General features: G+C 33.0%; 1 protein-coding gene across 2 annotated transcripts in view; it reads right to left on the bottom strand.

Moving 5' to 3' along the window:
- Positions 1-27,645, bottom strand: part of LOC143064325 (bifunctional purine biosynthesis protein ATIC-like) — a 52,310-nt gene continuing 24,665 nt past the window's right edge. For both annotated transcript variants that reach the window (XM_076237080.1, XM_076237079.1), the window contains 6 exons: positions 24,495-24,623; positions 24,047-24,213; positions 20,315-20,423; positions 13,989-14,048; positions 2,872-2,967; positions 1-962 (listed from right to left, as the gene is read on the bottom strand). In XM_076237080.1, the coding sequence (XP_076093195.1) occupies positions 843-962; positions 2,872-2,967; positions 13,989-14,048; positions 20,315-20,423; positions 24,047-24,213; positions 24,495-24,623 (681 nt within the window). In that variant the 3' untranslated portion in view covers positions 1-842. The remainder of the gene's footprint in view (positions 963-2,871; positions 2,968-13,988; positions 14,049-20,314; positions 20,424-24,046; positions 24,214-24,494; positions 24,624-27,645) is intronic.

The following is a 27,645-nucleotide window of genomic DNA, read 5'->3' as shown; positions in this document are numbered from 1 at the left end:
TATCAATTTAACTTTTTATTGTATGATTTAGCACTTCCTAAATATAAAAATATGAAATCAAAAAATTACAATTGAGCACCAAAATACACAAAATGAGATTCTTGTATACAAAAATTCATAAAAAAAAAATATCATCTAGTAAATTTCTGAAAATATGGCACATACAGAAGATCAGATGCATAGTTATTTGAGCATGCTAGCTATTGGCAGTCAAATGTAATAGAAGTAATTAGTTCATTTAGACAAAAACTTCCTCCAATAATAGGAATGTAGCTCTTACATAAATAATATTGCTTCCAAAATATATACAAATCATTTGTAACCAAACAACCTTAATTCAGTATATACAATGCCCTGTAGGGGCTCTGATATTCATATTTTAATGGAGCAACCATTTAACTTCAAAAGAGGGATGGTGATGTGTCTTGGTCAAACAAAAATTTCTCCAGTTATTCACTAACAACTGCAATATTTTTTCCCACAAAATTTAACACTTTTAGGTATGAGGAATATTTTTTTTTATTATCTGCTTGACCACAATGTTTTTTTTTTTTCACATCAGTTATACATGTTAAAGGATCAATATTTTTTAGGAGAAAAGCATAACCCCCCTTGAAGTTAAATGTTTGTTCCCAAAACAACCTGATTATGTAAAAAAAGTATCAAATTCTACACTTTAATCTGTAATACAGAAGTTAGAGTGCTAGACATTGGAGTGCTAGACATTGGAGTATTATATTTATTTTTACATAGATTATCATAGTATGCATTTTTAAACTGAGATCATTTACAAAGAAAATAAGACTGGTCCCAAACTGAAACAAAAATGAATATTCTAAATCTCAATGGTGGAATAGTCTCAAATTGGTATGGACAAATACCATGTTGTGGTCATTGCATGCTTGAATGACTCCACCGTCATTGGTTGATCCAGCAGGTGAGACCATGTACTCCACTCCACTCTGAAAAGAAAACATTGATAATTTAAAATTTTTAAAAATTCCAAAAAGTTAAGTTAGTATTGAAATATGTTGAATTACTTAGTTATGTACTTTTTACAGACTACATTAAACTGATGAAAGGCTTGAAGAGTTGTCTTCATGTATTTTGTGACATCCACTATGGTCTAAGCTTTCAACCAAATAAAACTATAGTACAATTAAACCTTTCAATCATCAATAATTGGTCTGATTTTAAGAATATGCTTAAAATTGTAATAAAATATTCGAATAAGCTCTCGCTGCCATATAGCCTTGTTGTGCTAATGCGGCGTAAAGCAACCAACAATCAATCAATCAATCAATCATCAATAACTTAAGTCAAACCTTCATGGAATTTTTTAGAAGTGTGTAGATGTTTCTTAGAAAATTCTTTTTCATTATTCTCATTTTTGCAGTTAACAAGTAGATACAAATTCCTTTTCAAATTTCTTTTGGCTTTTGTCAGTTTATTAATTCTAATGTTTGTACAATACTAGATATCATTGAGATGGGAGCCATCTCTGTGGGCCCCGCTGTGAATAATGTGCATTAAAAAATTGTATCTTTACCATAGGACATGGGTTTGTCAACTGAAATCAAAGTTTTTGACCTTGACCTTTGACCTAGGAAGTTGTAAATAAATTATGACACACCCTTTGGTGTTGGTTTATAAACATGTCAAGTATAAACTTTGAAATGATAACGGTTCTCAAGATATAGAGCGGACACGATCTTCTTAGGACATGGGGTTGTCAACTGAAACCAAAGTTTTTGACCTTGACCTTTGACCTAGGAAGTTGCACATAAATTATGACACACCCTTTGGTGTTGGTTTATATACATGTCAAGTATAAACTTTGAAATGATAACGGTTCTCAAGATATAGAGCGGACACAATCTTTACCATAGGACATGGGGTTGTCAACTGAAACCAAAGTTTTTGACCTTGAACTTTGCCCTAGGCAGTCGTTCATAAATTATGACACACCCTCTGGTGTTGGTTCATATACATGTCAAGTATAAACTTTGAAATCATAACGGTTCTAAAGATATAGAGCGGACACGATCTTCACCACAGGACACAGGGTTGTCAACTGAAACCAAAGTTTTTTGACCTTGACCTTTGACCTAGGAAGTTGTACATACATCATGACACGCCCTCTGGTGGTGGTTAATAAACATGTAAAGTATAAAGTATGAAATCATAATGGTTCTCTAGATATGGAGCGGACACAAAATGTTACGGACGGACGGACAGACTGATCACTATAGGGGACCCGCCTTTGGCGGTGCCCTAATTAAAATAATTTGGATGCTTTATTCATGTTATTTCCTGCAAAGATAGGTTTTCCATGATTGTTTAAATATTATACTGTTTAAGATTTTTCAAAGAGATGTTTGTGCAAATTATGAAAGAAGTTGTGTAATTTCTTTGCCTGATATAATTTATTGATTGTGCCTCAAAGCTGTGACTCAAGGCTCAGGTAAAACATGATAGACATCAAGCTGAAATTTCAGCTCAAACTGTTATTACTGGTAATTTAAACTTAAAGACAGGTGAGTTGTAGCTATATGTGGAAGGCTCCAACATGACTTTCAGATGAAAAAACAGCAATGCAGTCATTCTGTTCAGTAGCACTTTAGAAGAGTTAAAATAGTTCATTAAAGATATTCACAAAAAATATTTAAAGATCTAAAGTACCTGCAAACAGTAAGCAAGTATTGGGCAGATAGGAAAAGTGCTCACTAGCTACTATTCACTAATTTTAATCTGCTGATGAAGGCATACAGAAGTACCTGATGCAAGTGTGATGGAAATATTTGAACAGACTGACATAGTGAATACAATTTTGCCCCTTTTCCTATAGTGGAGTATAATAATAATGCTTACCAAAGCTGCTCTGTCAATGTTATCTCGGAATGGAAAGAAAGCATCTGAACTCAGAGAAACTCCTTTCAGTTGTAAAATCCAGTTTTTTCTTTCCTCCTGCAAATAAAGACAAAAATGTTTTTAAGTAAGATAGGGATTAATGTCATGACTGACAAAGGTCTTACAAAAAGTTATATCACCATAGATCAACAGATCAGGCAAACAATTTGAAATGGGTTAACTTTAAGCATTGGACCTTTAACCAAAGATACTTACAGGCTCATTCTCAATGAAGGCCCAATCTTGATTGAAAATTCAATTTATAAAAAAAGAAATTGCTTACCATAACAAAACACCATCATATCTTACTACATTAAACTCATTTTTTTTTCTTCAAATTTCTTATATAAATTAAGTCAGAAAAGTCTCCCCTTTTCCCACACTATATGCTGTGTTAAAAAAACATTTTATACAAGTTTAATTGGTTTGGTTTGGATAGCCTAGGATGCATAAAATATTATACTCAATGTACTATATTTTGTGTATCTTGAAGGTAGTGATAAACCTTGGAAGGTTCAGATAGAATGTCAGTTCATTAGGGTTTTGAGGGTCCAGGTTTTGATAGCATTTCAAGCAATCTTTACCCAAAAATAAATTGTTATAAATTGTCATTTAAATAGACATGGTCTCATTAAAATAATCTTGTTTATTCAAACTTTCTTAAAAACTTCAAGGAACTCCACACTCTTTCTACATTAGGGTGCATTACAGTTGAGAAGTATCATAAACTTTTCATTATTTTCAATTAAAGATGTACTGGGTTAAGGTTTATGAATATTTGTCAACTGTGCAGACTCCATATGTTTTTTCCTAGAATACAAGGTAAAATATTTTGCCCAATATCACCCACTTCTATTTTCAAAGAAGACTTCAACAGCTTATAACCAGATGCTCCGCAGGGCGCAGCTTTATACAACTGCAGAGGTCGAACCCTGAACAGTTGGGGCAAGTATGGACACAACATTTAAGCTTGATACAGCTCTGAATTTGGATTGTGATTAAATTGTTGACGCAACATAGGTTTCTGACACAGAATGAATGTGGTCTAAGAACTTAAACTTAACCAGATGCTCCGCAGGGCGCAGCTTTATACGACCGCAGAGGTTGAACCCTGAACGGTTGGGGCAAGTATGGACACAACATTCAAGCTGGATTCAGATCTAAATTTGGATTTTGATTAAATAGTTGACACAGCATAGGTTTCTGACACAGAATGAATGTGGTCTAATGAACTTAAAATATTTTTTTTGCCTTTGAGCAATTCACTATGCTGTTGAAAAAATGTTTGAAGAAATTTTCTTTTTATTTATGAAATCTGAAATAAGAAAAATTTAACCCCCCTCCCCCCCCTTTTTTCTAAAACTGATCTCAATTCAAATTTCTAATGGAGTTTGCAACAATAACTACTCATTTAAATACATCATAAAATATTAAAATGTAAAATAAAGTGCTTGTTATCACTGAATGGTAAAGATTGTTTTAATTTATCAGTTGGTAGTAAAAGTGAATATACATTGTATATTGTATAAAACAATGATTTAAGTTGATTCAACTACTATTCTGGACAAAGAAAGATAACTCCAATTGAAAATTTCTTGCTATTGCACAATATTGTGCAATTAGATATTTCATGCTATTGCGCAATACTGTGCAATTGAAAATATTTGCTATTGCTCAATACTGTGCAATTGAAGATTTCTTGCTATTGTGCAATAGTGGCAATTGAAAATTTCTTGCTATTGCACAATACTGTGCAATTGAAGATTTCTTGCTATTGCTGAATACTGTGCAACTGAAAATTTCTTGCTATTGCACAATACTTTATATAATAATTTTGGATCCTGATTTGAACCAACTTGAAAACTGGGCCCATAATCAAAAATCTAAGTACATGTTTAGATTCAGCATATCAAAAAAGCCCAAGAATTCAATTTTTGTTAAAATCAAACTTAGTTTAATATTGGACCCTTTGGACTTTAATGTAGACCAATTTGAAAACGGGACCAAAAATTAAGAATCTACATACACAGTTAGATTTGGCATATCAAAGAACCCCAATTATTCAATTTTTGATGAAATCAAACAAAGTTTAATTTTGGACCCCGATTTGGACCAACTTGAAAACTGGGCCAATAATCAAAAATCTAAGTACATTTTTAGATTCAGCATATCAAAGAACCCCACGGATTCAATTTTTGTTAAAATCAAACTAAGTTTAATTTTGGACCCTTTGGACCTTAATGTAGACCAATTTGAAAACGGGACCAAAAATTAAGAATCTACATACACAGTTAGATTCGGCATATCAAAGAACCCCAATTATTCAATTTTTGATGAAATCAAACAAAGTTCAATTTTGGACCCTTTGGACCCCTTATTCCTAAACTGTTGGGACCAAAACTCCCAAAATCAAAGCCAACCTTCTTTTTATGGTTATAAACCTTGTGTTTAAATTTCATAGATTTCTATTTACTTATACTAAAGTTATAGTGCGAAAACCAAGAATAATGCTTATTTGGGCCCCTTTTTGGCTCCTTATTCCTAAACTGTTGGGACCTCAACTCCCAAAATCAATCTCAACCTTCCTTTTGTGGACATGAACCTTGTGTTTAAATTTCATTGATTTCTATTTACTTATACTAAAGTTATTGTGCGAAAACCAAGAATAATGCTTATTTGGGCCCTTTTTTGGCCCCTAATTCCTAAACTGTTGGAACCAAAACTCCCACAATCAATCCAAACCTTCCTTTTGTGGTCATAAACCTTGTGTCAAAATTTCATAGATTTCTATTTACTTAAACTAAAGTTATAGTGCGAAAACCAAGAAAATGCTTATTTGGGCCCTTTTTGGCCCCTAATTCCTAAAATGTTGGGACCAAAACTCCCAAAATCAATCCCAACCTTCCTTTTGTGGTCATAAACCTTGTGTTAAAATTTTATAGATTTCTATTCACTTTAACTTTATTAGAGTGCGAAAGCTAAAAGTATTCGGACGACGACGACGACGACGCCAACATCATACCAATATACGACCAGCGGTCGTATAAAAACTTAAAAATTTTTAAATTGGACATTTACCTATTATGGTCCAATATCCAAAATCTAATTACATGGTTAGATTCAGCATATCATAGAACCCCAAGAATTCATTTTTTGATGAAATCAAATAATGTTCCATTTTAGACCCTTTAGACCTCAATGTGGACCAATTTGATAACGGGGCCCAGATATTAAAAATCTAAATACATGGTTAGATTCAGCATATTGAAGAACCCCATATATTCAATTTTTGTTGAAATCAAACAAAGTTTAATTTTTGACCCTTTGGACCTTAATGTAGACAAATTTGAAAACAGGACAATATTGTGCAATTGAATATTTCTTGCTATTGCGCAAAACTGTGCAATTGAAAATTTCTTGCTATTGTGCAAAATTGTGCAATTAGATATTTCTTGCTATTGTGCAATACTGTGCCATTGAAGATTTCTTGTTATTGCACAATACTGTGCAATTGAAGATTTCTTGCTACTGCGCAATACTGTGCAATTGAAAATTTCTTGCTATTGTGGAATACTGTGCAATTGAAAATTTTTTGCTATTGCACAATAATTTTGGACCCCGATTTGGACCACCTTGAAAACTGGGCCCATAATAAAAAATCTAAGTACATGTTTAGAATCAGCATATCAAAGAACCTGAATAATTCATTTTTTGATGAAATCAAACAAAGTTTAATTTTGGACCCTTTTGGCCCCTAATTCGTTGGGACCAAAACTCCCAAAATCAATCCAAACCTTCCTTTTGTTGTCATAAACCTTGTGTTAAAATTTCATAGATTTCTTTTAACTTATACTAAAGTTATTGTGCAAAAACCAAGAAATTTGGGACCTGTTTTCGGCCCCTAATTCCTAAACAGTTTGGACTAAAACTCCCAAAATCAATCTCAATCTTCCTTTTGTGGTCATATACCTATGTTAAAATTTCATAGATTTCTGTTTACTTATACTAAAGTTATCGTGCAAAAACCAAGAAAAATGCTTATTTGGGCCCTTTTTGGCCCCTAATTCCTGAACGGATGGGACCAAATCACTTAAAATTAATCCCAACCTTCCTTTTATGGTCATAAACCTTATGTTTAAATTTCATAGTTTTCTATTTACTTTTACTAAAGATAGAGTGCCAAAACCAAATGTCTTTGGAAGACGACGACGCCAACGTGATACATACGACCAGTCGTATAAAAAGGTCATTACCAAAGTTTAAGCACATTCTAGTTCTCTTTTCTTACAATTTGGGCCCAAATAATGCCAACGCTAAATATACTGTAAAAGTCATTTTTCATTTTTTCAATCTTAAATTTTAGATTTTATAAATTTCATCTAATTACATCCTGAAGTCTTTGCTTGTACTATTGTTTGATATTCATGGCCGAAAAGAAATCAGTAAAAAAATACATGCTAAATTGGTCATGTTTTGTCAACATGCATAATCAGCATTTTCAAAAGAAAGAAAAAAAAAAAAAACAACATCTATCTTTTTGTGATCGAATATTTAAGTAGTATTTCCTTTATTCTTTAGGATCAAAATTTTGGCAAACTTATTCATACTATGTACTCGTGAATGTTTAGAGACAATTCAAGAATTTATGGCGAAGTTTAGGAGGTGAAAAAAGGGGAATGGAAAAATTTATGCATTTTAGCTGCAACAAAAATACAAAACATAAATAAACTGTTATCACAGAGATATGTCTAGCCTTTTTGTAATTTTGATTATGCAAATGTTGAAATCAAAATAGCAATACTTTAACATCTTACACGAGTTATGCAAATATTCAAAGTCCATGAACCATGACTGAGTTAAACAATCTCCATGTAAATGAGATGTGCCAATGCTAATACAACTGCATACAAAATACCATTGACTTATTATAAGTCGTTCCCAAACCTAAATACAAACATTAACTTGAAAACTATGTAAAAGTTTCAAAGTCAATGAACCATGAAGAGGGGGTGGGGCTATATAATCTCCATGGAAACGATACTTGCAAATGCCAATAAATTTGCATGCCAAATAACTTTGACTTAACATAATAGGCCAACATTAAAAATATCTTTGTTTCCCCTCCCCTGATTAGGTTGTCAGGGTATGGGTAGGTAGGCAGGCAAATTATTTTATTTTATTTCTTCATATAATTTTTCTATATTGAATTTGTACAAAATTCAACAGGTAAGGCTCAAGTCAAGAAAAGTGCAGTATTCCCTGTATTCAGTGTACACCCCAGTTTTCTGGTGTTAAAAACAGTATACAGGGACCTCCTTTTTTCCAATTCATTTTATGGAATGAAATCTACAAAAGCGCACATTCTACATGTGATACAAATGTTTACTGATAGTATCTGTTTTATTAGTTAAAAATCAAGCTTATTTCAAGTCTAATTTGATGCATAACTCACAACAAAACAATGCCTTTGTTCATCAATTCATACCTTGATTATCAATTATGAGATGACAAAAAGATATGTTAATCACTTGGGAATTAAAATTCAATGAATAAAAATTTTCAATAGAAGTGAACATAATTCAGTTATTTACAGTTACACCTGGATCATGCAGCTTGGTCAATTGATTCCTAAACAAAAGATTTGTATGTTTTTTTTTTCAAGTTTTCAAGGCTTCACTTATTCATGTTTTGTTGTTCCTAGAATACTTTTTTAAGAATTTACAAATTCAACTGATGCAGTTATAACGTTAAAACGTGCCCTTTTGTAAATTTCATGCCATAAATTGAAAAATTTAAAACACATTTAAACTTACACCAGAAATCAGGGAATACAAGCATACCTGTCAACTGACCTGTATTCTGCGGGTGTGACCCGAGATTTTCAAAATTCTGAGGGATCACCCGGAACACCTGCCGGGTCATTGAAATAACCCGGGAATTCCGAAAATGACCCGATTTCACCCGTATTTCTTAGCCTTGAGATTGATTTCATAAATAATATTCCTTTGAAATACCGGCAAATTCGTAATTCTTCCATGAACAGGAAAATCATCTAGCTATGTAAACTGTCAAATTAAGTGACCCATTAAGTGCATGGCTTCACTTGACAGCTTTGGTGTCAAACACACTGTTAATTAACACCAATTACCTTAGCTTTAGGTCGTAAATAAATTGCACCATCGGTTTACAAACTGATGAACTAGAGTTACTTCCCCTTATTTGTCACCATTCAAAATTATTCCTTATATTTAGGGGTCATCCATAATTGTCAACCATTTTCCAAAGTGTACAAAACGTACACTTTTTCAGACCCCCCACCCTCCCTCAAAAAGTGTACATCAACCATTTTCAGATTTCAAGAGAGGAATCAATCATTCTTAATAAAAAGAAGATCCTGTTTATTATATTTTAGTTTAATATAGAAATTTGCATTGAAAACAAACTAAAACATATCTGACTGTTTTATTTGATGACATCTATCTGTGATGCTTGTGTTTTGTTAGAATAAAGAGTTCAAAGATTAGTGTTTCCCCTATCACACAGTGGGAACTCCAATGAAAAAGAGCACTTAGAGCATGCAAAAGATTAACAAAAGGGCACATAAACTATGCTAAGAATCAAAGAAAGGGAAATGCATGGTTATATTGCATTGGTAAAGTATGGATTGACAGTTGTTGATGGAATCAGAACTTAAGACAGCAATCAATAAAAGTGTAATGTTTTAAAACAATTTAAGTTTTTAAATTTCCCACCTGTATTTCTATTCAAAAGGTAAATATGCCATTCATGCACTATTATCGTTTATGTATATATACTGTAACGTGTACATATATTGGATAATTTTTAAGGTTAAGGTTAAACTTCATATGGAGGTGCTCCTAATTAAAGGAGGCTTATACTAAGAAAATAAGTTTACTTCCGGTTTACTGTTTTGGAATACATTACAAGGAAATTAATCGAAGGACCAGTTTAAAATCTTTTCACAAAATGGCGTCTTGTCAAAATCTAAACATTCAAAGAATTGAGTGTTTCCATCAGTTTTGTTTATTAAACAGAGTGAAACGATAACGATCTATAATAAAGCAGGTGAAATTGACAATCGGGGGTACTGAGAAATGCTTGAAAACTTTTTGTTTAAAATTTTTTACAAGTTTACATTTTTGAAAGATTTAGTTTTCATATGATTTGATCTTTTAATCGTTCAATCCGGATTGAGGAGAATTATGATATCGAAATAAATATCATCAAGGGAAAATAATGAAGAAGAAATAAGAAGAGAAACACACCCAAGCCAATTCTCGATTTTATACATCGACCTTCCCTACGGAAACGAAATAAATTCTGGGAAAAAAAAAAAGCGTACGTTAAAAATGTTGATTTTTTAACCCCCTCCCCCCAAGTGTACGTTTTGTACACTTTGGAAAATGGTTGACAATTATGGATGACCCCTTACGTTTTATGGGTGAAAAAGATTAAATCATAAAAATATAAAATTCAAATACATATTGAAAAATAACTTTTCATTATTTTTATACCTTTAGATAATTTTTTTAAAAAAGTTGAAAATTATTTTTTACATTTATACTTTCTTTAACTGTATTACTATATTTTATCATAGTCTAATTTCCTTGTTAAATGTAAAATATTATGGATAAAGGCTACATAGTCAAAAGTTTCAAACATTTAAGAAGTACATTAAATTCTAGTGTTTGATGATTGTAGTATTTTTTCTCAAAAAGTAAAGCACATAAGACTGAGTTACACAAATTTATAAAAATCTTTAAAAGTGCAAAATGAAATAATATTTAATAAGATTTAAAATGACTTAACAAAGTGATAATGCATTGATGTTTTGGTATCTTTGATATACATTATAAGAAAATGTACCATAAATACTGAAATTCAGCTCGAAAAAGTTCGTACGCGTTATGACCTGAGATTTAATTCTTCAATGCAGGTCATGACCTGCATTTTCATCGTCACAGGTTGACAGGTATGTACAAGTATCCCACATTTCCTGACTTGTGCCCAACCTGTTCGAAGACAAAGTAGATTGATTTCAAAGCACGATTCAGACTATTTTTACTCAAAGATTGTATCCTTTAAAAAGGAACAGAGGTTAAAGACAAAGTCAATCATGGTGCACTCAGTGGGTTGAAAGATGCTTCAGATCTTTTATTTTCAAAGATCACCCTTGCACACAACACAAATCGTGTGGCAAGGCATTATGTTTGTTTTCCTTGATTCCGAATCATATAGACGCTTCAATGCAAAAATGCCCATCGATTTAACGCTTGTTGACTACAGCACTGGAAAGATATCACCAAAAACCAACATAGCAAAAAAAAAAAATTTTGGACAAGAATGTCAAATAAATTTTTTCGAGTCATGGTGATTTTACCGGGTCGGTTGGGGGACGGGAAACAAACAATATTTTATTTTTGGCCTTAGCAATTCATCTTAAACTGATCTAATCACAAACTAATACATGAAAACTAAGATAAGTTTGAAAGTCATTAGACTGTGACTGAGGGGCGAGGCCAATATTCTCCATGGAAATGAGATGTGCCAATGCTTATACAACTCAATACCAATTAACACTGGCCTACCACTAATGGTTCCCCTTGAACTGACCTAATCACAAACTAATACATGATAACTTAGAAAAATTTTCAAAGTCAATAAAACCATGACTTGAGGGAGGCTGAGCCAAATTATCTCCATAGATTGAGACATGCCAATGCTTATACAACTGCATACTAAATATCATTGACCTACCACTTGTGGTTCCCCATAAACTGACCTTATCACAAACTAATACAGTGCATTCCGGTTATTTGCATAGCCTATTTGTCAGACGAAATTATGCAATAAAGCGGAGTATGCTTATATCCGAAATGCCAGAATACGGAGTCAAATCGCCGATAGTGCAGATCAGTAAAGGAAATACCAAAGAAAGACATCTAAAGAAAGATGAACGTCCTTAATCCACTTGCATTGACTTGCAACATATTGAATGCTTACATGTACTTATTCTAATAAAAGTCATTTGTCTAGTGTCATGCATTTTATTTCATTGTGTATTCTTTCAATAAAGTTTATTAACACATTTAGTTTTAGTTTATTTATGTACCGACTTTTCCTTTACCTGAGATACGAAAATAAAATTGTTCTAAAAATAGATTTGTTTCTATGACCCGGATGTACAAATTATATTGTTACGCTTCGATTAAAACAAACTGTTGAACAATGCTACACAGTTTATAATCATTTTATACAATAAATGTGTAATGAACTGCCTTTTATATGCAGTATTTACCGATTGCACAGTGATGTAACACTGTTACTTTGCCCTTGTTAGTTTCGTATATATGCAAAGCAGTTAACAGGTAATGGGGCCCTGCACGGGTTATTTGCTGGACACGAGTGTTGAGTGTGAGAAAATATAATTAGAAGTTAATGTTCTTTTTAAAAAATATTAGAAATGAAAGATTGATGTATGAAATTCTTCAACCATATATAAATGCCCTGTAATATTTAATATAAATGTAGATCACCCCTAGCCGAATTACGAGACTGCACATTTGATAATGATCGATAATTAGCAGGCTTTATATTTTTAAAAATACACCCAAAATGTAATCTACGAATTATCTATGAACAATGTTTGAAATCCAATCAATAATTAACACCTTTCTAGATAGAAGATCATAGAATGGTTGTGTTTTTACAACAATCAGCTGATTGACATTTTTATGACCTCGAGGCTTAAAATAGAATATGGGAAACTTTACCTGTGTACACATCGAGGCCTTTTTTATAATCATATAAACACGAAAGAAAACTTTATTGAAATAACACAGAAGTAAATGTGAAATAATATTAAGAAATTATGATGCATTCAAGAATAATATTCTTACCAAATTGCTGTTTCCGGTCAAAAACCTCGTCAGTTTTTACTAAGCATATCTAGCTGGCGATTATTTTCTATGCAATTAACCAAAATGCCACTTGTGGGGCTATGCATATAACCGTACAATTTAACATTAGATGAATGGGAAATGGTTTTGTGCAGGAGAAAAGTATGCAATTAACCGAATTATGCTATTAAGCGGTATGCAATTAAGTGGAATCGACTGTACATGTAAAATAAGCAAAAGTTTCAAAGACAATAGACCATGACTGAGGGGGCAGGGCCAAATACTCTCCATAGAAATGAGATGTGCCAATGCTTATACAACTGCATACCATATATGATTGACCTACCACTTGTGGTTCACCATAAATTAGACCTAATCATAGCGGGTTATTTTTGCGGGGTGCAAATTTTCGCGGATAGAAGAAAATCGATAAAATAAATTCCGCCAAATTAAAAGAACATGCAAAGGTATTAATAAAAAATTTTAATCTGCCAAAATAATTATCGCTAAAATATTTTGTATACCTTGTTCAATGAAAATCGTGAAATTTTACACCCGCTATATGGTACATTGTTGACGCCATCGACGCCAGACACAGCATACCTATGTCTCGCTTTTTGACTCTGTCAAGGCGAGGCAAAAACCTTATATAGTATTCTTATGGCACATTTTGAAAGTGCAAATCTTCTTTCAAGATTTAAAACCCTTCCATCAAATCCTAAGACTATGTAAGAGACCTTTAAATTTATAAAGTAAAACGACTGTGGCCATTATAAAATTATGCACTACCGGTAACTTACAAATAAGGGTTTTACTACAAAGTAGTTTAAAAATATTGTTTTTCATAAACTTTTTCCATATTAAATACCATTCTAATGCAACACAATTTGTAATGTTCATTTTGATTGGATAACATCACAAAATTTTATGGCATCAATTGAAAATTTTTGCGTAAGCGCAGACGAAGCATATCAAATTTTAAATGTATGAATTGACATTACTTTCTGTGAGTTTCATTAGAATGGAGATGACTATATTGTATTTTAAGCTCTGAAGGCATCTATTGGTGATTGAATGGTTGCAAATAAAGTTTACTGGCAATGTGGTCAATGACATAAAAAATTGTGATACATAAGAGAGAAAGAAAGAGATTCTTACCTCTGTCAAAGGAGCAGGAGGACTTTCAAACATAGTATCCCAGGATTCTTTATCTTGGTCCTGTACAAAGAAACATGCAAGTGATAAGATGAAAAAGCTGCAGAATAAGATTTATCTTTTTTAGTTATCACAAGAGTGCACACGCTGAAATGTCTCGCCTTCTATATAGTGGGAGATATTATGGACATAATTGTGCAAATCGTGATACAAGCATGAACTTTGGTATAGAGGTTGACTAAATGATACTTAAAAAAAATCCGCTGCTGGCCAGAAAAAAAAATCATTTTTTCAAGATGGCCACCACACATTTCAGAAATGGCGTCATTACAAATTGACAATAATTCGTTAATCCTTTAAAAGGTGTGTTATATGTAAAATCCAATGTTAGATTTGATTAAAAGTAAATGACAGTTCCTAAATTACGACTAGACAATACATTAATGAAACTAAAGGTGACTTCCGGTTTCAAAATGCTGGCAAAAAAGTCAAAAATTTCAATTTTTATACTTTCAAACAACTTCACAAGGGATGTAAATTCTTGAAAGATGTGTTATAATCCAATGTAAAAACGTTAAAAAAAAAGATCCTAAGTACGACAAAATAACATATAAATGAAGAAAAATTGTGACTTCCGGTTCCAAACTGGTGGCAAATACGTAGAAAATATTTTTATAATTTCCATCAACTTAACAATTGTTAACACTCTTTGTTAAGTTTAAATGCCTAGTTTGGTTAGAAAGACAGGTTGCTTATTTTATAATTATCTGATAGTTGTCTATATAACAACCCGTTCAGGGAAGGCCAGAACGGTAGCATTTGCCTCCGCATTTCAAAATTTTCTGACACGAGGATGCAACGGCAGTTAAAGAAGTCCATTTTGGTTTCCAACTGTCATATATTCTTTCTTTCATCCAACCCCTGTGTTCATGACTTGGAACATGTACCTGTCGAATACATGAATCAGGCTAAGCCCAAACAGCTCCTCCTTGATATACTTCTCTTTTGATGTGCTCTGGAAAATAACCTCTTGTAGGCGGAATTGCATTACAATGCCGTTGCTTCCTGGCAAATAATTCACATCGTGCCTCGCTTCATACTTAAGCCTAAACAAAAACATCCTTTATATCTGGAAAACCTTCCATTGTTAGCCAAGCTGACCTTTTGCCTTTCTCATGACAATTCGACGAAGTGCCACATCCACTAAATGAATGGACGAAAGGAAGAGCAGCTACACAAGAACCAAACGCATTTGATTTGTCACGTTTTCACAATTTGTTCTACCTAATTTTGCAATTGCTGCAATTCTTGATACTATTACATCTGTGTCAGTACTACCTAAAATTACATTTTACAACACTTTTCATAATCATGCCGAACATGGACAAACATTCGTGTATCTGCTTCTTCATGATTACAAGGGGATAGATAGGAAGTATCATTATTGAAATTGCAAAGAATATTTTCACCATGAGTAACATACACATTTTTATTAGTCTCTTAAAAAGCAATTTTGTCAGCAAGAAACTTGAACAATTTCGTTTTGTTGTCATCTTCACTGAGAAAACTACTCCATACCCTTGGTGTTCTACCAGAACCAACATCTTTCCATCTGGCACAAGAAACTTGCCTTTGTCTTGTCACAGCCTTTAAATTATTCATTTAGTAAACATCAAATACAATGTCTACTTTTGAATACTTATCGATGCAAGATTCTATATAAGGCAGTATGACATCATTAGCATAATCATCAAATATTTTCCCAACTTTGTGACCTGGAATTAACCATTGCTGCCCCACCAACGATAAATGCGTCCGAATTTGGACCAGCAAATCGCAGAATGTTTTAAGTAAACCCATTTGCAGCGATTTAATACCACTATTTCAAGTGACATCCTGAGATAAAGACGGTGGAGCAGTTTGGTTTCTATGGATAAAAAAATATTCCAAGTAAAACTGTCTACTGTGACAAGAAATGAAAAGTCTAGAAAAGATATGGCAATCACTTTTAATGTTCTCTAGCTTTGTTTTTGACAAACACGTTTCCAGTTTCATTTTGCGGCCAAAATAGGAAGTTGTTCTTTTTTATTTGGTTATAAAAAGCAGGTTCTGCTTCATTTTGCAGTTGTTTCAACAGATCTTCGTATTGTTTGGACCAATATCTTTGAGTTAATTTACATATCTTACTTGTTTCCGAATCAAAAATTTCCTAAATGGAGTATTTTTTTTTTACAAATCTGACGACTCTTCTAGAAATGAATTTCCAAACTCGTGCATCACTTTGCAAAGCCTTTAAAGCTGTTTTTAGAAATCTTTTTGTGTTTTCGTAGAGTCTTCATTATGTCGTTCGTCTGTTTTAGAATGACCCAAACCACTAGATCTTTCAAATTAATTTTCTAGTATACTGACTCCTGGTCCAGCTACCATGCATTTGTCTAAAAGGGATCTTCGGTTAATCCTATGGCACCAACATCGCCCTCATCAATTGCATTATTATGTTTTTGTGCCTGCTCAATTGTGTTACAAGAAAGACATTTGCTGGTCTTACGTACCATTTTATCATAATTATCATTTTCAAATTCCATTGCCACCTGTGGGTGATGTTCGGGAAGGGAAGTCATATCTCGGAGATGAGTCGGTAATGATCGAGCATAATTTACACAATCAAGACCTTAAACAATACGCTATCATGGTTTATATGGACTGTTTGAAAAGTACGAAATCTCACTCATGAAATGAGCATAATACCAAAATCAGAAGAAGTTCTTAATTTATAATTGAACGCCAGGAATTAAACTGCGGTCGAGATGACTCTATTTCCTTACACCAGTCTTTTAAATCATTGAACGTCACAGAGTCATGACATAATTATATATTCTGAGTTAAGCTTTCATAATCTGAAATTAATAGTTCTTAAGCAAAATACATGCAGCTGTCTGATGCGCCTGTCTAGTCCTAGGTACATTTGAACATACATAAAAAGAATCTGCCGTTCTTGGTGTTGCAAAATTGGCTTCAGTAAGACAACATGTCTATCCCCTATCAAGCAATATATCACCCAGAGTTTTATATTAAGTCATTTCAATGTGCAATCCACCAAACATGATGATACACTTATATTTTCCTTACAAATCAGACCATTCCCACTGAATTTGCTTAGGCATTTCCAAAAGTGGCTGATCTGCATTTACAATTGATGTTTTTTCGGGATTAACCACATTTTCGCCTTAACCATCGAATACCTGAGAATTGCCTTGTAGTACATACAAATCGCTCTTGATGTCTATAAATAGTTTGCACATGCGCAAAAGTGTGAAGCAAATGTGTATCATAACCTTGAAAAATGTTATTAAACCAATTCATAATATCATTGGAAATCCAAAATCACTAAATGTAAAGCAAAATAGTTCAAATGTTTTTGAAAGAATTTTGTTACATTATCGCGCATGCGCAAATACTGGTTATGTCAAATACTCATTTTTAATAAATATGTAATGTAAGGAAGGTAGTAACCGAACCTGGTAATTGGTTTTTACTAAAAGAAGTTCAAAGAAAAGTTTTCGAGAAAAATCAGTATTTTCGAACTAAAGAAAACAGCCATTTTAGAAAATGGCCGTGGCCATCTTGAAAAAAATATTTTTTTTAATGGCCAGCAGTTATTTCTCACAAAGTATATAATAATGATGCTTTGTGGTAATTTTCATGCTTGTATCATCATTTGCACAATTCCCTCGATTTTGCTTGCTAATATCTTCCACTAATACTAATCATTGATATTATGTTGATAGTCCTACGTATAAAGCTTTATTACAACTGTCTCATAAAACTTAACATTAATCAAGATAACTAAACAAAGACCAATGAACCATGAAAATGAGGTCAAGGTCAGATTAACCATGCCAGGCAGACATGTACAGCTAACAATGCTTCTATACAACATATATAGTTGACCTATTACTTATAGTTTAAGAAAAATAGACCAAAACACAAAAACTTAACACTGTGCAATGAACCGTGAAAATGAGGTCATGGTCAAAACAAACCTGCGCTACTGACATAAAGATCATACAATATTTCCATACACCAAATATAGTTGACCTATGGCATATAGTATTAGATAAAAAGACCAAAACTCAAAAACTTAACTTTGACCACTGAACCATGAAAATGAGGTCAAGGTCACATGACATCTGCCCGCTAGACATGTACACCTTACAATCATTCCATACAACAAATATAGTAGACATATAGTATGAAAAAAACAGACCAAAACACAAAAATTTAACTATAACCACTGAACCATGAAAATGAGGTCAAGGTCACATGACATCTGCCCGCTAGACATGTACACCTTACAATCATTCCATACAACAAATATAGTAGACCTATTGCATATAGTATGAAGAAAACAGACCAAAACACAAAAATTTAACTATAACCACTGAACCATGAAAATGAGGTCAAGGTCAAATGACACCTGCCAGTTGGACATGTACACCTTACAGTCCTTCCATACACCGAATATACTAGCCTTATTGCTTATAGTATCTGAGATATGGACTTGACCACCAAAACTTAACCTTGTTCACTGATCCATGTAATGAGGTCGAGGTCAAGTGAAAACTGTCTGACAGACATGAGGACCTTGCAAGGTACACACATATCAAATATAGTTATCCTATTACTTATAATAAGAGAGAATTCAACATTACAAAAAATCTGAACTTTTTTTCAAGTGGTCACTGAACCATGAAAATGAGGTCAAGGACATTGGACATGTGACTGACGGAAACTTCGTAACATGAGGCATCTATATACAAAGTATGAAGCATCCAGGTCTTCTTCCTTCTAAAATATAAAGCTTTTAAGAAGTTAGCTAACGCCGCCGCCGCCGTAGCCGCCGCCAGATCACTATCCCTATGTAGAGCTTTCTGCAACAAAAGTTGCAGGCTCGACAAAAACTAAGTGCAGATACATGTCCTAACACTAAGAAATACAAGAGTGCACACACTGAAATGTCTCGCCTTCTTTACTAATCATTGATTTTATGTTGATAGTCCTAAGTATAAAGCTTGATTACAACTGTCACATAAACTTAACATTAACCAAGATAGCTAAACAAAGACCAATGAACCATGAAAAGTAGGTCAAGGTCAGATGAACCATGCCAGGCAGACATGTACAGCTAACAAAGCTTCCATACAACAAATATAGTTGACCTATTACTTATAGTTTAAGAAAAATAGACCAAAACACAAAAACTTAACACTGTGCAATGAACCGTGCAATTGAGGTCATGGTCAAATAAAACCTGCAGGACTGACATATAGACCATAATATATTTCCATACACCAAATATAGTTGACCTTTGGCATATATTAGATAAAAAGACCAAACTTAAAAACTTAACTTTGACCACTGAACCATGAAAATGAGGTCAAGGTCAGATGACATCTGCCCGCTAGACATGTACACCTTACAACCATTCCATACAACAAATATAGTAGACCTATTGCATAAATTATGAGAAAAACAGACCAAAACACAAAAACTTAACTATAACCACTGAACCATGAAAATGAGGTCAAGGTCAGATGACACCTGCCAGTTGGACATGTACACCTTCCAGTCCTTCCATACACCACATATACTAGCCTTATTACTTATAGTATCTGAGATATGGACTTGACCACCAAAACTTAACCTTGTTCACTGATCCATGAAATGAGGTCGAGGTCAAGTGAAAACTGTCTGACGGGCATGAGGACCTTGCAAGGTACGCACATACCAAATATAGTTATCCTATTACTTATAATAAGAGAGAATTCAACATTACAAAAATTTTGAACTTTTTTTTCAAGTGGTCACTGAACCATGAAAATGAAGTCAAGGACATTAGACATGTGACTGACGGAAACTTCGTAACATGAGGCATCTATATACAAAGTATGAAGCATCCAGGTCTTTCACCTTCTAAAATATAAACCTTTTAAGAAGTTAGCTAACGCCGCCGTAGCCGCCGGATCACTATCCCTATGTCGAGCTTTCTGCAACAAAAGTTGAAGGCTCGACAATAAATGACAAATTGAAATAATTTTTGGGTGATCGCTGAGTAGAACAGGAAAATGCAAATTTCTTTAAATTTTAGATGTTCATCCATTTCTATATACTTAAGTCAGCTAAAAGTAAATAAAATCATGTATATTCAAAACAGTTTTTAAAAAAATAATTAAAAAAAAAAAGAATTCAATATTTTCAAGTCTATTCACAAAATTTCCTTGAGTAGGAAAAAACAGAATTGGATTCACATACTAAATACTTATACTTACAACTCCTACTGTTCCTAAAACAAACTGATCAATAGCATTGTTCCTCTCTGCTCTCTTCACTCCATCTCTGAATTTCATGTTCATCACTTTTGGATGTTGTCTTAACCACCTGTGTAAAGTCAAGATGCAATATAATTCTTAAATTATTTATTAAATAGCATAACTTCTAAAACTTTCATGCTGAAATAAAATATAAAACAACAGCATTCTCCCCCCCCCCCCCCCCTAAAAATATTAAAATTCAAGTGAAAGCTTCTGTTTCTCTAATATAAACCAGATGCTCCGCAGGGCGCAGCTTTATACGACCGCATAGGTTGAACCCTGAACGGTTGGGGCAAGTATGGACACAACATTCAAGCTGGATTCAGCTCTAAATTTGGATTGTGATTAAATAGTTGACACAGCATAGGTTTTGGACACAGAATGAATGTGGTCTAATGAACTTAAAATAATTTTTTTGTCTTTGAGCAATCACTATGCTGTTGAATATTAATCCTCTCAAAAAAATGTTTGAAGAAATTTTCTTTTTATTTATGAAATCTGAAATGAGAAAAATTAACTCGCCCCCCCCCCCCCCCCCCCCCACCATTTTTTTTTCACATCCCCCTTTCCCTTTTTTCAAAACTGATTTCAATTCAAATTTCTAATGGAGTTTGCAACAATAACTACTCATTTAAATACATCATAAAATATTAAAATGTAACAAAAAGTGCTTGTTATCACTGAATGGTAAAGAGTGTTTTAATTTATCAGTTGGTAGTAAAAGTGAATATACATTGTGCATTGTATAAAACAATGATTTAAGTTGATTCAACTACTATTCTGGACAAAGAAAGATAACTCCAATCAATTGAAAATTTCTTGCTATTGCACAATATTGTGCATTTAGATATTTCTTGCTATTGCGCAATACTGTGCAATTGAAAATATTTGCTATTGCACAATACTGTGCAATTGAAGATTTCTTGCTATTGCACAATACTGTGCAATTGAACATTTTTTGCTATTGCACAATACTGTGCAATTGAAGATTTCTTGCTATTGCTGAATACTGTATACTGCATATCAAAGAACCCCAATTATTCAATTTTTGATGAAATCAAACAAAGTTTAATTTTGGACCCCGATTTGGACCAACTTGAAAACTGGACCAATAATAAAAAATCTAAGTACATTTTTAGATTCAGCATATCAAAGAACCCCAAGGATTCAATTTTTGTTAAAATCAAACTAAGTTTAATTTTGGACCCTTTGGACCTTAATGTAGACCAATTGGAAAACGGGACCAAAAATTAAGAATCTACATACACAGTTAGATCCGGCATATCAAAGAACCCCAACTATTCAATTTTTGATGAAATCAAACAAAGTTCAATTTTGGACCCTTTGGGCCCCTTATTCCTAAAAACCTGTTGGGACCAAAACTTCCAAAATCAAACCCAACCTTCCTTTTATGGTCTTAAACCTTGTGTTTAAATTTCAAAGATTTCTATTTACTTATACTAAAGTTATGGTGCGAAAACCAAGAATAATGCTTACTTGGGCCCCTTTTTGGCCCCTAATTCCTAAACTGTTCAGACCTCAACTCCCAAAATCAATCCCAACCTTCCTTTAGTGGTCATAAACCTTGTGTTTAAATTTCATTGATTTCTATTTACTTATACTAAAGTTATTGTGCGAAAACCAAGAATAATGCTTATTTGGGCCCTTTTTTGGCCCCTAATTCCTAAACTGTTTGAACTAAAACTCCCTAAAATCAATCCCAACCTTCCTTTTGTGGTCATAAACCTTGTGTCAAAATTTCATAGATTTCTATTTACTTAAACTAAAGTTATAGTGCGAAAACCAAGACAAGAGGCTGTCACAACGACAGCAAACCGGATTTATTAACATTTATTTGTGTCCTGGCAATATCACAAGAGCCATAACTGATGAATGCTGAAAGTGAAAATCGTCAATATCAAATTTGACCTCCATTTTGTAGTCAGTATCAACATATTAAAATTTGAAAAGCTTAGATTGAATGGTTCATTAGTAAATGCAACAACGTGAATGGAAACACCATTTTACGATCTTTCAAGAACCATAACTCCTGAACGGTAAAAGTCAAAATCGTCATTATTGAACTTGACCTTTATTTTGTCATCACTAACAACATATAAAAATTTCAAAAGCTTTGGTTGAATGGTTTATGAGAAAATGCACGGACACGACTGGAAACACCATTTTTCAATCTTTCAAGAACCATAACTCCTGAACGGTAAAAGTCAAAATCGTCATTATTGAACTTGACCTCCATTTTGTCATCAGTAACAATATATTAAAATTTGGGAAGCTTTGGTAGAACAGTTCATGTGTAAATGCACGGACACGACTGGAAACTCCATTTTTCAAACTTTCAAGAACCATAACTCCTGAACCGTAAAAATCAAAATTGTCATTATTGAACTTGACCTCCATTTTGTCATCGGTAACAACATATTAAAATTTGGGGAGCTTTGGTAGAACAGTTCATGCGTAAATGCACGGACACGACTGGAAACTCCATTTTTCAATCTTTCAAGAACCATAACTCCTGAACGGTAAAAGTCAAAATCGCCATTATTGAACTTGACCTTCATTTAGTTGTCAGTAACAACATATTAAAATTTTAAAAGCTTTGGTTGAACGGTTCATGAGTTAATGCACGGACAACATTTGATTGCCGCCCGCCTGACCGCCCGGCCGCCCGCCGTACATCCCCAAATCAATAACCGACATTTTTGTCACAAAAATCCGGTTAAAAATGCTTATTTGGGCCCTTTTTGGCCCCTAATTCATAAAATTTTGGGACCAAAACTCCCAAAATCAATCCCAACCTTCCTTTTGTGGTTATAAACCTTGTTAAAATTTCATAGATTTCTAAGGACTTTTACTAAAGTTAGAGTGCGAAAACTAAAAGTATTCGGACGATGACGACGACGACGACACAAGACGACTCAGGACGACGACGCCAACGTGATAGCAATATACGACGAAAAATTAAAATTTTTGCGGTCGTATAAAAATGAGAAAAAAATAACAAAAAGCTCAGTTTATGTACTGGTCATAGAGATCTTCAGACTTTTTTGATATATATAGTCAGATAAATAAAAAAAACCAACAGTTAGTTACATGGAATTTAGGAAAATACTTTTTTTAAAGTTGTTTAGCACTAGACAGAGATATTGTTGTTATTAATCTGCGCTAGAGGCCATTTTCCATAAATTAAAAATTTCCAAGGGACATAACTCTTTTAAAAAACTCATAGGTCCACTATTATAAAACTTGTCCGAGATATTGCTGATATAAACCTATAGTATAAGTTTAATAAAAGTCTGGCTAGAACTGTACCTGTGATAGCACTAACAAGACTGGATGGATGCGCAGTATTTCCATGTCCCCTGCAACATGATACGCGAGGGAATAAAAATATATTCCAAATCTGTTTACAATTAGAAGTGACCATTTAATAAATATTCTTGAAATTCCATCCATCCCCAATCATTGCACTTCCACCTAAATGTTTAGGAGTTTGGGATGTTCATCCGAAAAAAAAAACCAAATATATTTTTAAAAATTTGCCTGAGATTAAACCCATGATCTCTCATATTCCAGGTTAATATGGTATTATGAGACCACAAAACTGGCCCTGAAGAATCTATTGTGAAAAAAAAACCAAAAAACAATGAATATTTATTTGTAGAAACATACCAGTTGTTAGCCTTGTCCCCAGCCAGTCTTGTACAATGAATCCTGGACTGCTGACCAGCACCTATTCCAATTACTTGTCCACCTTTAGCATAACACACAGAGTTGGACTGGGTATACTTGAGTGTAATACTGGCTACAATCAAGTCCTGAACAGCTTCCTTAGTGAGCTACAGAACAAACAAAAAATAAACATCACATCAGATAACTTAAGCAACTCTTTATTTTTTCTCCTGATCAGAAAACTGAAACAACTAAACTGTCTCTCTTTATGTATGGCCTAAGTAACAATTATCTTATTTTCATTATGCTTCGTGACAGGATATGACAAAATATTGTCTATTAACATATTTTGAAAAACTTCATGTTAATAAGAAAACATGATTTATTAATACTGAAATATAAATGTATTAAAATATATATATATAAGTTATAAATATAAGTGACCAACCTCCTTTCTGTTAGAGACAACATTCTTCATGAGATCTGAGTTGATTACTGCATCATTTCTCTTCTGTTCCATTTGTAAACCAAATAGTGTCCTAGTCTCCATTTCAGAGGGTTCATACTCACTGTCCATCTAAAAATCAAATAAAATTAAATTAAATTCTCTAAATCAGAATATCTGCAATACATCTTGCTATCAGCTGAAGAACCAAGTTTCATGCCTATTCATACTAAAGTACAAACTAAGATTTCTATAAAATTTGGGCTTGAGGGACAATTAAGGTCAAATTTCTCAACCTCTCTTTATTTGTAACTGTAGACATTAATAGCAATTAAAGGATTTGTGTCTATTGGTCATCATGAATCAATCATAGAATTGCAATTTAATGTTCAGGTTAAAATACTAATTTGTAAGATGAAATGTCTTAGGGCTGTTCCACAATTAATTGTATGGGAGTGTCAGACGGCAGCGCTTATAAATTTGAATGCCTGGTGGGTGCACAATCATTTGAAAATTGTCCATGGTGGGTCAACAATTCAATTCAATTTTGTACATTGTGGGGTTTCTCTTTCATTGGAAATTCATAAAAACTTTTCAAATAATGATTTATGATGGTGTTACAAATAAATAAAACTAGAGGCTCTTAAGAGTCTGTGTCGCTCACCTTGGTCTATGTGCATATTAAACAAAGGACACAGATGGATTCATGACAAAATTGTGTTTTGGTGATGTGATGTGTTTGTAGATCTAACTTTACTAAACATTCTTGGTACTTACAATTTTCTCTAATAATCTTTAATAAACTTGGCCCTTTAGTTACAGAGGAAAATATTTTTGTAAAAATTTACAAAGATTTATTAAATTAATGAAATTTGTTTAAAATTGACAATAAACGGCAATAACTCCTTAAGGGGTCAACTGACCATTTTGGACATTTGACTTATTTGTAGATCTTACTTTGCTGTTTACAGTTTATCTCTATCTATAATAGTATTCAAGATAATAAACAAAAACGGCAAAATTTCTTTAAAAATTATCAATTGGGGGGGCAGTAACCCAACAACTAGTTGTCCAATTCATCTGAAAATTTCACGGCAGATAGATATTGACTTGATAAACAATTTAACAACTGGACAGATTTGCTCTAAATGCTTTGGTTTCAGAGTTATGAGCCAAAATCTACATTTCCCCCTATGTTCTATTTTTAGCCATGGTGGCCATCTTGGTTGGGTCATCGCACACATTTTTAAAACTAAATACCCTAATAACGATTGTGGATAAGTTTGGTTAAATTTGGCCCAGTAGTTTCAGAAGAGAAGATTTATGTAAAAGATTACAAAAATTTACGAAAAATCGTTGAAAAATGACTATAAAGGGCAATAACTCCTTAAGGGGTCAACTAACCATTTTGGTCACTAATGGCACTGTTGAAGGTATCATGAAACAATCCATATGGCTAAACAAGAGTTTGAAAATTAATAATAAAACTGTCTTTTACCAGAGGTGGGTTGAATCAGGAGTTTTCTTTGTAGGTGATTTACTTGATGAAAACAGTAATTTTTTTACCTTTAAAAGAATTCTGCGAAAAATATAATCTTAATATTAATTTCTTGGAATACCATTCTTTGCTTCATATGACACCAAAAGACTGGAAAAATCTACTGTGGATTCATTAGTATTCGTTGGATACCAATTTTCGTGGGTTTCGTTGTTACAGGGGAACCACGAATTCAAATGTTCAACGAACAACATATTGCCAATAGTCTTTGTATACAGAGATTGTCAAAACCACGAAATCAAATATCCACGAATATGCAAGTTTTCAGCAATCCACGAAAATTGATACCCACGAAAATAAATGAATCCACAGTAATCACTACTTCAGAGAAAATTATGCACATATCTAACGATAAATTTGAATTTATAAAAAACAATATAAGTCATGTCAGTTCTTTTATAAAAAATTCTTGTCAATGTATACAAAACATCCTACAAAACAAGAAGACAAAATGTGTAAGGAACTAGGCACTCATATAGAAAATTGGGATTTCATTTATAGTTTACCCTTTTGTTGAACTAGTACTAAAAACAACAAATTTAGTATGATCCAGATTAAGATTTTACATAGAACTCTCGCTACAAATGCATTATTGCAGAAATATGGGTTAAAAGAAACTAACTTATGTAGTTTCTGTAATGAAACTAAAGAAACTATAAGTCACCTTTTCTGGGAATGTACCCTAGTTAGAAATTTGTGGTTAGAAATTGCAGCACTTTTTCTAGTTGAAAATAATTTAACTTTAATATTTAATGTGGAAAATATTGTTCTTGGGTCAGAGTCTTGGGATGTTTCCCTAAACTTACTCACTATTCTGGTTAAATATTACATTTATACATGTCGCTTTAATAATTCATTACCGACTCTTACAGGTGTCATAGCTATGATTAAAAATTCCTACCGAATAGAAAAAATATCTACCTCCTTTTACAGATCCCCTAAAGCAGGAGAGAAATTTGATAGTAAATGGAAATTAATTAAAAACTTAGTTCACATGTGAGGAGAGATCTTTCTATTTTGTACTTACTTAAGGCTTTATAATAGTTCATGTAGAATTAATAATATGTTGATGCACATCACAACTAGACAGTGAGTTGTGTGCATCTTAAAAGTACTATCTATGTTTATTGATAATGTTATATATATAGTGTTATACTAGTTTTTGTTTGATTGTATTTGAATTATCTCCCCTTGACCTAGGTTGACATTTATCATGTGATTCTGTCCAACTGGCAACATGTTATCTGTTAATGATCTCTGGTGGCCTCTCCTGGTAACTCTCATATTCAACATCATTGTATAGATAGTGATGCATGTGGCTAGAGGAGAAGGCTGGTGCCATCATTAACCTTATCAGCATATTCAGGTATTCTAATTCAGAGTGATAAAGGATGTGTATTGAAAAATTTAATATCAATACATGTATTATGAATTAACTATATAATTATGTATCACAATACTTGGTGTATTTTCAGATGAAATAAAAATAAATTACAAAAAAAAAACCATTTTGGTCGTGTTGACGTATTTTTAGATCTTACTTTGCTGAACATTATTAATGTTTACAGTTAAATCTATCTATAATAATAAGATAAT

Source organism: Mytilus galloprovincialis, chromosome 2 (genome assembly GCF_965363235.1).
Source record: "Mytilus galloprovincialis chromosome 2, xbMytGall1.hap1.1, whole genome shotgun sequence".
Lineage (NCBI taxonomy): Eukaryota > Metazoa > Mollusca > Bivalvia > Mytilida > Mytilidae > Mytilus > Mytilus galloprovincialis.
Note: the sequence above shows the minus strand (reverse complement) of the source record. Positions and strands in the feature narration are given on the sequence as shown.